This window comes from Colletotrichum fioriniae, assembly GCF_027942845.1.
Source record: "Colletotrichum fioriniae strain IMI 355084 chromosome Unknown scaffold_1, whole genome shotgun sequence".
Lineage (NCBI taxonomy): Eukaryota > Fungi > Ascomycota > Sordariomycetes > Glomerellales > Glomerellaceae > Colletotrichum > Colletotrichum fioriniae.
The window spans coordinates 3,261,405-3,273,562 of record NW_027076837.1 but is presented as its reverse complement, the minus strand read 5'-3'; the positions used below and the strand labels follow the sequence as shown (position 1 = coordinate 3,273,562).

General features: G+C 52.1%; 3 protein-coding genes across 3 annotated transcripts; 1 reads left to right on the top strand and 2 right to left on the bottom strand.

Annotated features, from left to right (window-relative positions):
* Nucleotides 1-419: 419 nt before the first annotated feature.
* On the bottom strand, nucleotides 420-1,263 carry N0V96_000824 (uncharacterized protein; the record flags this gene model as incomplete). The annotated part of the gene is made up of 2 exons (XM_053193189.2): nucleotides 420-1,155; nucleotides 1,217-1,263. 2 exons carry the CDS (start codon nucleotides 1,261-1,263, stop codon nucleotides 420-422), a joined length of 783 nt encoding a protein of 260 aa, XP_053049307.2.
* A 2,978-nt stretch (nucleotides 1,264-4,241) lies between these two features.
* On the top strand, nucleotides 4,242-5,412 carry RPN11 (multicatalytic endopeptidase; the record flags this gene model as incomplete). The annotated part of the gene is made up of 3 exons (XM_053193190.2): nucleotides 4,242-4,307; nucleotides 4,392-4,645; nucleotides 4,719-5,412. 3 exons carry the CDS (start codon nucleotides 4,242-4,244, stop codon nucleotides 5,410-5,412), a joined length of 1,014 nt encoding a protein of 337 aa, XP_053049308.1.
* Nucleotides 5,413-7,939: 2,527 nt separating this feature from the next.
* On the bottom strand, nucleotides 7,940-8,757 carry N0V96_000822 (uncharacterized protein; the record flags this gene model as incomplete). The annotated part of the gene is made up of 2 exons (XM_053193191.2): nucleotides 7,940-8,551; nucleotides 8,614-8,757. The coding sequence occupies 2 exons, from the start codon at nucleotides 8,755-8,757 to the stop codon at nucleotides 7,940-7,942; spliced, it is 756 nt and encodes a 251-aa protein (XP_053049309.2).
* Nucleotides 8,758-12,158: the final 3,401 nt, after the last annotated feature.

Below are 12,158 nucleotides of genomic sequence, written 5' to 3'. Positions count from 1 at the left end.
ACATGCTGGTGTGCAGTCTCATTGGGTCTCCAGCTTCTCTCAAACCATAGACCACCCTGATTCTGCTGCACAATGTCACCCGCCCTTTCATGTCGATTCGATTCACTACAGCATGACACGCGTGTGAAGCAACGGCTGGCTTTCCAATCGTGTTATGTCCACGATTGTGTTATCTAGCCTACAGATCAATATACCTTCCCCTCGGGAGCTATCTCAGGTTCTCCAATGAGCCAATTACCGTCAATATCCCGTATCTATTGTTCGTTGTCCTTGGTCCCTAAACTTGTGTAGCACTGCCTTGGATCTATCCAAAAACGCCGCACCGGTGCTGATATGATATCATTGAGGACCCTTATAATCATCGAACAATCCAAACACTAAAGAAGTAATCCAAGGTCGCTCCTCATCACTGATCGCAGCTAGCTAGGCCTGTCAGAATCGCCTTTATCCCGAACCAAGCTGCTCCTCGACGCCACGGGAGACGCGCTAGGAAGCCGCGGCTGACCCGACGCGTCCCATACAACAGCGCCAAAGTACCCTCCATCCTCCGGGCTCGGCCCTCTGTAGGTATGTCGCCGCGGTGGGGGCTTCAGCGGCGTAGGCAGTTCTCCTTCAGGGGCGTCGACGGACAGGAACCGTACGCCTTCCTCGGTTTCGACCCTCGTGAGGGGTATCATCGTCTCTCGCTGCGGCGAGTCTTCGTACGAGGGCGAATCTTGGTACGGCGTGACGTGCACGGCGGGAGGGGGCAGGATCCCGGGGACGTCACTGAGATCTATACGCGGATGCGGAGCTCGACCACCACCGCCGGCTTCAAAGTTGTGATAGATCTCCCTGTGATCGCTGGTCGGGTGGTCACACGAATCGCTTCGTGATCGCTCTGGTTTGCTCGTTACCCCGCCGTCGCCGTCGGACTGCGTGTAGAGCTCTGTGTCGGCGCTCTCTTCGATGTTGGGTCGGAGGTAAGAGGGTGGTCGCACCCTAGGGCTCTGCCCGCCGAGTAGAGGGCGGAGGGTCGGGACGCAGACGCAGATTATGGCACAGCTTAGCTCTGTTATTGACCAGATTCCGGCGATGACGGTGTTGTATGTTGCGTCGGTGGAGGTTGATGAGCTCTTTAGCGTTGTGAGGCGGATGACTGAGATTGCGCAAGTGCTGCCAGATATATCAGCGGAGACCCAGAAAAAGCACACGGCGACTGGTAGGGAACACTTACAAGAAGCCGAGTCCAAACGTCGCCATTAGCACTACCTTTTGCCTCATTGGTAGGCGGATTGTCCGCAGCAGCGGCAGAGGCATGAGGAAGATGACGATGTCGGTGAAGAGGTTTATCGACGACCCGATGATCCACCAGTCAAGAAGTCTTATGCATCGGCCGGGTACCGTGTGGTCCCAGAGGCTCCTAAGTGGGATACAGGCCAGGCAGATTGAAATCACCTGCGATATCCCAAAGGCGATAATAAAGATTAAGAAGATATTACATAACTTTTGAAAGGCCGGTAATGGAAAGACGCGCCGGTACTGAAGAAGAAATGTTGATTTGATCAATGGATAGGCCTGTTTAGGTACAGATAGTCAGCTTCTGCCACCATCGTAGGATTAGTCTAATGAGACGCACGACTTGGTAGATGGCGACAGCCGTGATTGCAATCTGGATGTCGTGTGAGTTTCTGCTTTCTTCTCACTGCTTTCAACTGTGTTGGAAGTACCTCTTGAGATTTGAGAAACTTGTCCCTGGGTAACGTAGCTTGGTGCAATCCATCTCCAAAGTGAGTATCTGTGACGCCCAGCACATCAGCAAGAGACCTTTCACCTCATACCTTATAAAGGCAACCTACTTATGAGCATGAGAAGTCCAACAATGAAGACCAGAACCTTGATTTCGAGTAGTCAGCGATCAGTAGTTGACTTTGAGGCCATCTAGGGTCTGCAAACGCACAGAAGATGCCACCAACGCTGAATCATCCCAGCCCCATTTTCTCAGCAGGAAAGCGCGAACGTAGACTCTGAGAGCCGTAACGAGAGTCGAGAAAAAGAGGGCTGTGACTGTCACGCCGATCACGAGAGGCTGTCGCGTTTCGGTCGGATCCGCCGGGGGAATATCTGGGGTCGCTGCCTGTACATCGTCTACAGCTATCGAGTCCATCATCCTGTATCTTACTCTTGCCCCTCTCCCAAAAGCAACTCGGCCGGGTGATGTTGTGACCGGGGGCTATACCGGTAGAGATGTCGTTGGCCGGTGATCGAATGTTGCTACGTGCTCCCTGTGAAGTGCGACATTGAAAACCGCGAGAAAGGAATATTAGATCATGGTCTACTGATGCTAGGAGTTGCTGCTTGAGATTCCAACGCACTATCAACTTTGTGGTATGGTAGTGTAGTGCAGTAAACTGTAGGTAGAAATGGCACAACGGCGAAGAAGCAAGGGAACGTCTAGTGTTGATAATCCCGGGAACAGGGCACATCGTTCCCAATCATACGTCGCAAGAGGAGCGTCCATGATTGAGTTGGAGCTAGGAGCTGAGTTGTCGCGTGTGCCAGGATCACGGAGTGACGAGCACACCTGAGATGGGCGTCTTCTTTGAGTTCGCCATGACTCGTTCTCTATCCCGCGTCTTTTGTAATTTCTAAAGCGTAAATCTCGTGATGCTGCGCTACGTCGCCGAAGCACAATGACGTCGTGAAGTCCTCTGATCGTAGGACCATAGAGTGTCTTCAACAGTAAGCGGAGAAGAAGATCACAAGATGTGTCTTTCTCCAAGAATCGGGTTGGCAATTTGAAGGTGACATCGCTGCGTTGTGCTTACAGCGATATTTTCTTGGCTCGGCGATGGGGATCACCATCCTTTCCCACCTGTCCCGTTTGTTCTTCTCTGCAGGTTCGGCGCAGGAGATCCGACCACCGCGGCTCGATGCTCGGGACCGTCGCGCCTATCATTTTGCCTCAAGTGACAGCACACTTTTCCAGACGTTTCGTTCCCTGCAGCCCTCGAGGCTTTGAGCTTCTCCGACCATGTCGATCTAGACAGTCTTTCCGAATACGTCTAGCCTCGTCTGTTGTTTTCTTCGGACGGACTGGCTGTTTGTTTGAAATCACGGAACTCAAAATCGGCGTGGATGGGTTGCTCGGTTTCCGGGCATTCTCGTCCCTCAAGACAATCTGGGCTTCAATAACGTTGTCGCGCTGTGTGGTGGAAAGATGGTGAACTGGAGGCTAACATGGATATCCTCCGTAAGCCGGGCATTGAATCATAACATTCGCTGAGCTGCTACTCGATTGAGTCAGGAGCCCGTAAAGTCGGCGCCGGGATGTTGACATATTGCAAATGTCGTATTCACCTCAACGCCGAGAAAATGGAATGATGTGACTGTAATTGATGAGGATCTCTAAGTACCTTAGAGGCGACAAATATCAACCCTTGACTTGACGCGGAGTAGCAACAGGGTGCTTAGTTGAGTGGATGCTACGGGGCGTAACCATCTTTGCCGGGGGGCTCAGTGACGTCGATTTGTCATTTGCGCGAGGACCAGGCCAAAGATTCCCATTGCTCAAGAATAGTATCGATGAGTTCCGAGCATTATGCCGATCGTTTCCAGTGCGATCCTTGCCCAATACGAAGTCTTAAGCAAGAGAAGCCGGCCAGGAGAACGGAACTGTGAAGGGTAGATGATGAATTCATCCTCAGCGCCTGAACGCAGTGGAGGGGACGACCAGAAATGTGGCTGGGGAGCTCCGGTAAACCAGTCTAGCCGAATGCGGCACTACCTGTGGCTTGACCTCTCACACCTCAACATCTCAAACTGTCGTCCGACAACGAACTTTCACACTTCAAATCTAGAAAGGAAAACTCGGGCTGCTATTCACCAATACCAACTCGGATTTTTCATTTGGTTCAATAAGAGACAGAATTAGATTAAGCTGGATAGCCCTATCTTTTGCGGTGAGCTCCTTCCTGTACTGATACTGCCCCGAAAATGTTGAGCACGTGACTGTTTGTCAGCCAGGCACGGGCAGTACGTACCGGACCAGGCTAGCTCCGCCGCCGGGACCATTTTCGCCAGGCTGCTCAGAGCTGTCGTCAACACCACTCAACTCCGCGACCCAGCTGCTTCCATCCGCCTCCATCACCACAACCTACGCCCCTCCAAACCGCCACGACCATCTCTCTCCGCGACAGCATTTCGACGACGCCAGCTCGACACTTCACTTCTACATCTTCATTAACGTCCATATCAACACAATGGAGCGCTTTAGGAACATGCTCCAGTCCCAGGGCCTCGGTGGCCTGGGCAGCCAACCCGGAACGGTAAGAGCATCCCACCTTGTCGAGCTGCCTTGACAGCTCTGATTGTCCATGCCCTCGCAACGATATACTTACGCAGTACTGCAGGACAACACACAGCTTATCGACAACTCCGAGACCGTCTACATCTCCTCCCTTGCCCTCCTCAAGATGCTGCGACACGGCCGTGCTGGTGTTCCCATGGAAGTCATGGGTCTGATGCTGGGAGAGTTCGTCGACGACTTCACGGTACGCGTGGTGGATGTTTTCGCCATGCCCCAAAGTGGTACCGGCGTTAGTGTAGAGGCCGTCGACCCTGTTTTCCAGATGAAGATGATGGACATGTTGAGACAAACCGGAAGGTGAGTTCGGACCCCGCCATCCCTACCCTGGCCATATTGAGGTCGCAGACATTGACAAACATATTGCAAATAGACCCGAGGCCGTCGTTGGATGGTACCACTCCCATCCCGGTTTTGGATGCTGGCTTTCATCTGTCGATATCAACACCCAGCAGTCCTTCGAGCAGCTTACCCCGCGCGCTGTCGCCGTCGTCGTCGACCCCATTCAGTCCGTCAAGGGCAAGGTTGTCATTGACGCCTTCCGCCTGATCAACCCTCAGTCCCTTATGCTTGGTCAAGAGCCCCGGCAAAGCACGAGTAACTTGGGCCATCTCAACAAACCCTCAATCCAGGCCCTCATCCACGGCCTGAACAGACACTACTACTCCATCGGCATCAACTATCGAAAGACGGCGCTCGAGGAGAACATGCTCATGAACCTGCACAAGCACGTTTGGACCGAGGCGTTGGAGATGAACGACTTCAGGCACGAGGGCGACTGCAACAAGGAGCGCTTGGAGCGCCTTGTCAGCCTTGCGGAAGGCTACGAGAAGCGCGTCAAGGAAGAAACCGAGTTGACAAAGGATCAGCTCAAGACCCGCTATGTTGGCAAGCTCGACCCCAAGAAGCATTTGGAGGACGTTGGTCAGCAGTTGATTGAGGACAACATTGTATCCGTCTCGAGACAGATGATCGACAAGGAAGCGACGATGCCCAAGAAGGACGGACCGGCGGGCGGCAAGGATCAATCAAACGGTGACTCGATGGACGTGGAAGAGGAGTTGTGAGGGGCTTAAGGGCCATGATTCAGGGACGGTCTAAGGCGGGATACAAGGACTTTGCCAGCACTGTACGATTAGGCGTTTAGGTGGACGGGAACGCAACATCTAGAGGAACCGCCAGGCATAAGACGACTATGAACTCAACGTTTTGGCCCATGACATGAATGAACTTTTGAACGTACGACTTTCCCCGAGGCGACTCCTCCAAAAGCCCTGCACCAGGCGCCATTGGAAATATGTCTGTTCTAGTTACACCGGGCAATGGGAGAATGGCGCCTTTGTTGCTTCTTAATTTATGAGGCTTAGAGCACCCCGGCGTGCTCAAAGGCGACGCGCATGCAAAGTTGCATTGTTTTCTTGCAGTCCCAGAACATCCGAGAAACACAGATCCAAGTCTCAATCCCATTGTCGCCTTTTAAACAAAAACTTGTTCGCGGCGTTTTGACACTTCGAGGCCATTCCCGTACTTCTACATAAGAGCTTGGATTCATCTCTTCCTAAGCTCCAGCTAGAGGCAAACCAAGAGGACCTATTATCAAATTTACCCATTTCCTACTTTCCTGACAACACCACTTATCCTCACAACATCATTTACTCGCTTCCCCGTATTGTGGCTTCACGGCATGAAGTCTCGCCGAATTGACAAGAGTTCTCGTTTGAGGTCAGCTTTCCGATTCCCCGTGTCGACCCGCATCCACTTCTCGAGCAACCGCACACAGCGGACAGCTTCTACGACAGGTCTTTTCGATTTTCCTCTTGAAAGTCCACCAGGTTTTACAGATAAGGCATTCTGTCAGCGTCAAAGTCGTCTCCCCATCCTCGAAGCTTTAAAACGTTTATCAAGCCGCTATCGTGGTCCCGCCAGGAACATGGCCTCGTCTCCCCCGCAAACGTCTAAACAAAGTGAGAGTCAATCATTGCGATCTAACACACCAAGTATACCGCATGACTGTGGAGCCGACGCAGCCCCAGAGTCTCCAGCAGAGTCGTACCTGCAAAACCCCAGCCCCTCCCTTCCAAGACCCGACATAAGCCTTGCATCAACCTATCAAGTACTCCACCGCCTCGGCAGCACCTTCTCACACGTACAGTATGCTGTTTGTGGCGATGCTGCGCTAATAGCATACGGCCACGACTTCCGCTCTGCGTCCCACGTTACAATCATCTGCCCTCCCTACGCCCAAGAGGTCATGAAGGCGTGGGCGGCTGCTACCAGCGGTATGCTCAACTACCCGGGCGAACCGGACACTCTCGGCGTCTCCGACGAAGACGGGCGGGTGTGGCCAGTGAAGATGAGGACTATGGCGTTTGAACGCAGCTTTGAGACGCTGCCGACTGTGAGTCTCTGTTTTGGGGATGACTCCTCTCCCACCGCAATCTTGACGATGCCGGCTCTTGTTAACGAGATTGCGCTTTCATATGTTGTTGACAGGCATATAGAGGAAGAGGGGTTTCTGGATGAGCTTGTAGTAAACCTGGTTTGGCTCTTGCAGAGCATCATCGAAGACGGCAGTCCAGAGCAAACGCTCAATGCGCAGGACGCACCCGCTATCAGCAATCCTATATTCTGGTATGATTTTACAGACGCGTATCCCGAACTAGCTGGACTATTTTACGATGCTGGATATCGACCTGAGGGGTCTCTGGCAGATGTTGGCCAGGTGAGTGATGTGATACCGGCTGAGCTACAGTCTCTACCCCTGCGAGAGATTATTGCGGGAGGTAGGAGTCGCCCTGGCGGCAGGTCCACTGCCAAGCTGCGGCGCCAAGTGCTGAAGGGACCGAATTTGACTAGGGCGGAGCTCAGGAAGGTGATTCGGGATCATCCGTCGTCCAGGCGCAGGTCGTCGGGTCGTGGAGACTCGGATGACACATCATGGACTCCTCGTTCCTACAGTCGTAAGCCTTTGAAGAGACGGCAGAGCCGAGAGGCTCCCTCGTCAGTGGTTCCTTTTGGAGACAAGATTTCAAACTTTTTGTTTGGACGTCCGGGCGGCTCTAGAACCAAAAGTTGGAAGAAGTGACAGCGATTGCTGCAATGAAAATAATCATTTTGGAATCGGGGTGCCATCTCTTTCTCTTTCTCACGTTCTCCAACGCTCGTTTACCGTGTAACGATTTACCCATTCCTTTGGCATGTTATTCCAGGCAGTGGTGTTACCCGTGAGTAGAATACTATCGTCGCTGTTGTTTGCAAGTCAAGTCACCGTATGTGGTCATCAGATCATGCTTTCATACTTGAATCAATTCTTTCGCCATCATGCTTTTGCAGAGGCAGTCTCTATGCCCCAAGGGCTTTTACAAAGAAGAAGCCCAGATGTTCTGGTCTAAAGTCCCATGGTTCCCTTCTAACTTGAACGCCATTATCCCTTGGCTGTGTAGACCAACCTGATCCCCTTTTATCATACTCGCTTATAAAAAACAAAAAGAAAAAAACAAATGAAAGTTGTAACCCCATACTAGTTCGCCCCGCTGGATATGCTGAATCGCTCAGAAAGTCCTCTTCAATTCAAAAGTCCACCTCTCCACCACCTCATTGCCTCTGCTGGTACTGGTACTGGTTGTGGTACTGGTTGTGATATTGCTGGCTCTGCTGGTATTGTTGAGGCTGCTGCTGGTATTGTTGCTGGTACTGCTGCTGGTACTGCTGAGCATAGTGCTGGCCGTAAGGAGGCGCGTCGTACTGGTTGCTCTGCTGGCTGTTGTTGAAGTGCACGGGGGCGACGGCGGGACGAGGAGCAGGGGAGGCAGTCTGGGGCTTGTTCTGCTGTTGAATCTCGATGCGCTCGGCGGACTGGCCGGCCTCGCTGTCGCTACTGCTGCCGAGGGCGGTCTGCTTCATGGATCCGCGGCGGACGCCGTTGGCCTTGAAGTAGCGGAAGTCGAGCCATGCGATGATGGTGGCGTAGCCGGCGACGATGCTGAGGAGGATGCCCATGACGACGACGATCCAGCCGATGGTGCAGCTAACGCCCACGCAGGATTGTTGTGTGTTGCCCTGGATGCCCATGTAGGCGACCGCGGCCCAGAAGACGACTTCCATACCGTTGAGAATGAGGTTGGCTTTCAGGCTGGCCCATCGCTTGAAGGAGGAGACGTGCTCGGTGAGGACTTGGTATGCGATGATGATGAGAGACTTTGCGGCCTGGTGAAAGTCTGTGTTAGTTAAATGCTTGGTTTGTGGGGTAAAATAAGCTTAAGACTTACCATGCCGAGAGCCATCGTGCCGGATCTACCCCTGGGGCGGTTGGGGAGGAAGATGCGTGCCACTGAGAGACTAAGAGCTGCGATGACCAGCGCAAGCTGGACCATGTGGATGGGGAACTTGAGCTTGGAGTCGAAGAGGCCCATTGTGAATGTTTTGGAGTAGAACTGGAGTCGGTGTTGGTTTGGATGGTCTTGATGAGAAATACTGAAAGTCAAGATCGAGAGACTGTTTGTGTGGTGATGATGATGATGATGATTGTGTTGGTTGTGTTGATTGTATTGTATTGCATTGGAAGGAAGACGGCAACAAGATCCGGATAACAGTCAATCTATATACAAACATCTCGCATTCTGTAGAATCTCGCATTTACACGTATTGACCGTATTCTGAAAGAAATTTTGATACTCATTCCCATAGTGTCGGACCTACGTCTACACAGCCGCACGCTGCGCATTGCGTGAGAATGCCTTCGGTCTCGGTTCATGGGTGCGGACACTTTTTTTCTGTCTTTGCAGTCAGACACCGCAGATTACACGTATTTACTTACCACTATACCTTACTATTGTTGCTGGGGAACTTGGATTGGGGGAAAAGATAAAAGTAGCACAGCCCCGGCCCCCCAGGCGAACGGCACTTCGGTCTCGGTTTCCCACTTCTTCTCTGACAAAGCCACGAAGAAAACTGGCACTAATACTGCGTAGAGAATCGGAGCACCAACAACCTTATGGCCTAAGCATACGCGTATCCACCCAATAAAGTTATCCATGTCTCTGCTGTTTCGAGACCTTGGGCCTTCGCCTCTTTCTCCTCCCCTCCATGCTTCTGTCGTCTCCATAGAAGCCTCAAACCAGTGGGCTGGGCGGTTCGCGCCAAGGAGGCTTGACACTTGTCATCGCAACTCCCCGAAACCCCCATAAACAGGGCTCTTAGCGCCGCCGCCGCCGCCGCCGCCGCCTCCCCCTTTCCATGCTTTGGAGTCTCGACGAGGTTCTAGTTCCCGGGTGTGGGAAACGCTTACGGGGATTACGGGCCTTCAGGCTTCGAGACGCGCTTCGGGAATCTGCCCTTTGGCGCCATTGGAAAATGCGCCTTGCCATGATGTGGAGACGGGAAAGCGAGGTGCATGGGCGCTAGCGAAATGCTTATTGCGTTCTGAGGCTGGGAGGACTTCGGTTTCTCTAGTCTCGGCCACGTTTTTCTCGGGTTTGAGATTTCTTTCATCTTGATAATCAGGCTCTCTTGCTGTTTATACCTGATACAGTTTCGCAGCGTCGTAATGAGTCGTGTTGGATCTGCAAGGCGTTATGATTATCTAATCTTCGTCGGGTATTCCCCATCGTCCTTCCACAACTGGCTCTCAGCTAATCGAGATGGAACAACTCGCAACCTAAGCCATTTCTTGACATAGTTTCTCTGTTAGCCAATCTTTCTGCTAAAAGTACGCCTCATAGCCACGTCGGTACGGGAACAAACCACCCAAACAATCATGACCGCGTACTTTGCAGCCACCGTCCAAACTCATAACGACGTCGGACTTTCTGTCGTTTCTTCTTGACCTTCGTCCATCGAGAAAATTATAATTACAGAATCTTGCGGCCCCTTCCCTATAAGTCGCGTTTACAGACAATGAAAATTGACGTTGGCAGTTGCTGGAGAGCCCGACTTCGACCCGGACGGAGCCTCGACGAACGATGTACTATGTCCGAAGGCTCGTAACGGAACCATCGCGACGTGGAGTCTCGAAACTTCAAATATTATCGATTTACTAACTGGCGCCCTTCGACGGCCGCTGTGTCTTTACAATATTGGTAGGGTTCTGCCCGGATATCGCGGGGTGATTTGCTTTGCAATTGGTCCTAGGAGAGGGGTTGCCGAGACTCTTGATGGCATAGTAACAGGCTCTTCCAATCTTGACATTGCTCCAGCACATTCGGTGCTTGGACAATGCGATTGGGCTGATGCTGGCCAGCGCCGCAAGGTGCATCGGACAGTGAGAATCAGAGAAGCCAGAGGTGAGTAATAATCGAGGGGGTTAGCGTTTGCTGACTTTGGACATGGGACTCGAAAGCCGGCGGGCTTGCCCTACGCACTGCTGCTAGCTCGGCCTGAACTTTGACCTCGTGGTGTGCGGTCATGGGATGAACTGTTGCAACTACTACACCAGAAGGACTCCCATAACACGATTTACCGAGACAATTCAGGAGACGTGTGTTGCCACGAATAACTTGAATTACCTTCAGTTCTATTTATGTGGACCTCAGAGAACGCCCACACGAATAGCGCATCTCCCATGCCGAAGGCTCCTTTGTACTGGTTAACCGTCTGTTGCAGATTTCTGGCTTGATCCAGCAAAGCAATCTCGTTACCTTCAAAGAATTCTCCGACCGTCCACTTCTTCACTATTCAAGTGCGTACCCTATTCTGCTACAGAAGTAATCTCAGGGAGGCAGAATTGCGATGGCTTTCCTCTGACTTGTATGTGCTGAAGGTGCTTGAGTAGTAGGTTTAAGTGTCCAGCCCCTTCCTCTATCTTGGTCAAGACATCCTTTACCACTAGACTCCACGTTTTGTTGCGGTCCTTTCTGCTGATGACATTGACCATGATAACCTTTGAGAGCTTTTCTGTATCTTGGTCGAGTAGGAGGCGCTTCTCGAAGAAGGCTTGAAAATCTTTGAACAGAGTCTGCGATGCGGCGCGCAATCTTGGTCTGCCAGGGCAAAGGATATGCATCGCGCCGAACGAGTGTTAGAACCGGGAGCCTCCAGAAGCTGTAGCCGCACGGCAGGTACAGAGCTTCAAGAACCATAGACTCAGATAAAAGTTCGCCGATTCTGGCAGTCAATTCTCGGTATGGGTCGCGAAAGGGAGCCATCAGGAACGAGGTGTTTGGGTTGTATGGATGCAACGGATCCAGCCAAGGTGCTATAGAGGCTTGTTCGTAACAGCAGCTCCCCTCAATCGTGAGGCTCCGCAAGACTGTTCGGTTTGCAGGTCCGATCATTTCGAGCCATAGTATTAGTTTCGGAACGTCCTCGAATCCAAAGGCATTGCTGTTGTATAACATGAACGACGTCTCGTGACGAATCTTGTTGCAAGTCTGAAGGAGCCCGGCAACGGGATGCGTGTCTCGATTTGCTAGTCTGCAGTCTTGATGGTGAAGTATGGCGAGCTTTTTTCTGTTGATGCATCGTTCCTTGTGAAAGATTCTAGTGATTGAGATAGCATCGCAGCAAACAAGAGCGAATTCGTAGACCTTGGTCCGAAGCTCAGGGGGCAAGTCTCTGCATGGTGAAGTCAGTCGTTGATGTCTGATGACCAAGCTTTTTGGGACACATACAAAAACCGAAACGGCTTGAGATGACGTGCTAAATTGTGGGATTGCTAGATGACTCTTAGCTCGGCGACCAGATGCTTCGCCTTTGTGGCTTGTGACTCTGGTGCGACGGTGGCCGTACCTTGCGAAGCTTCTTTCCTCCCCGAAGCCTGGACTTCGTTTTGCGCGAGGCTTTACAGCTCATAGTCGATGATGTTGCCTAGAAACCT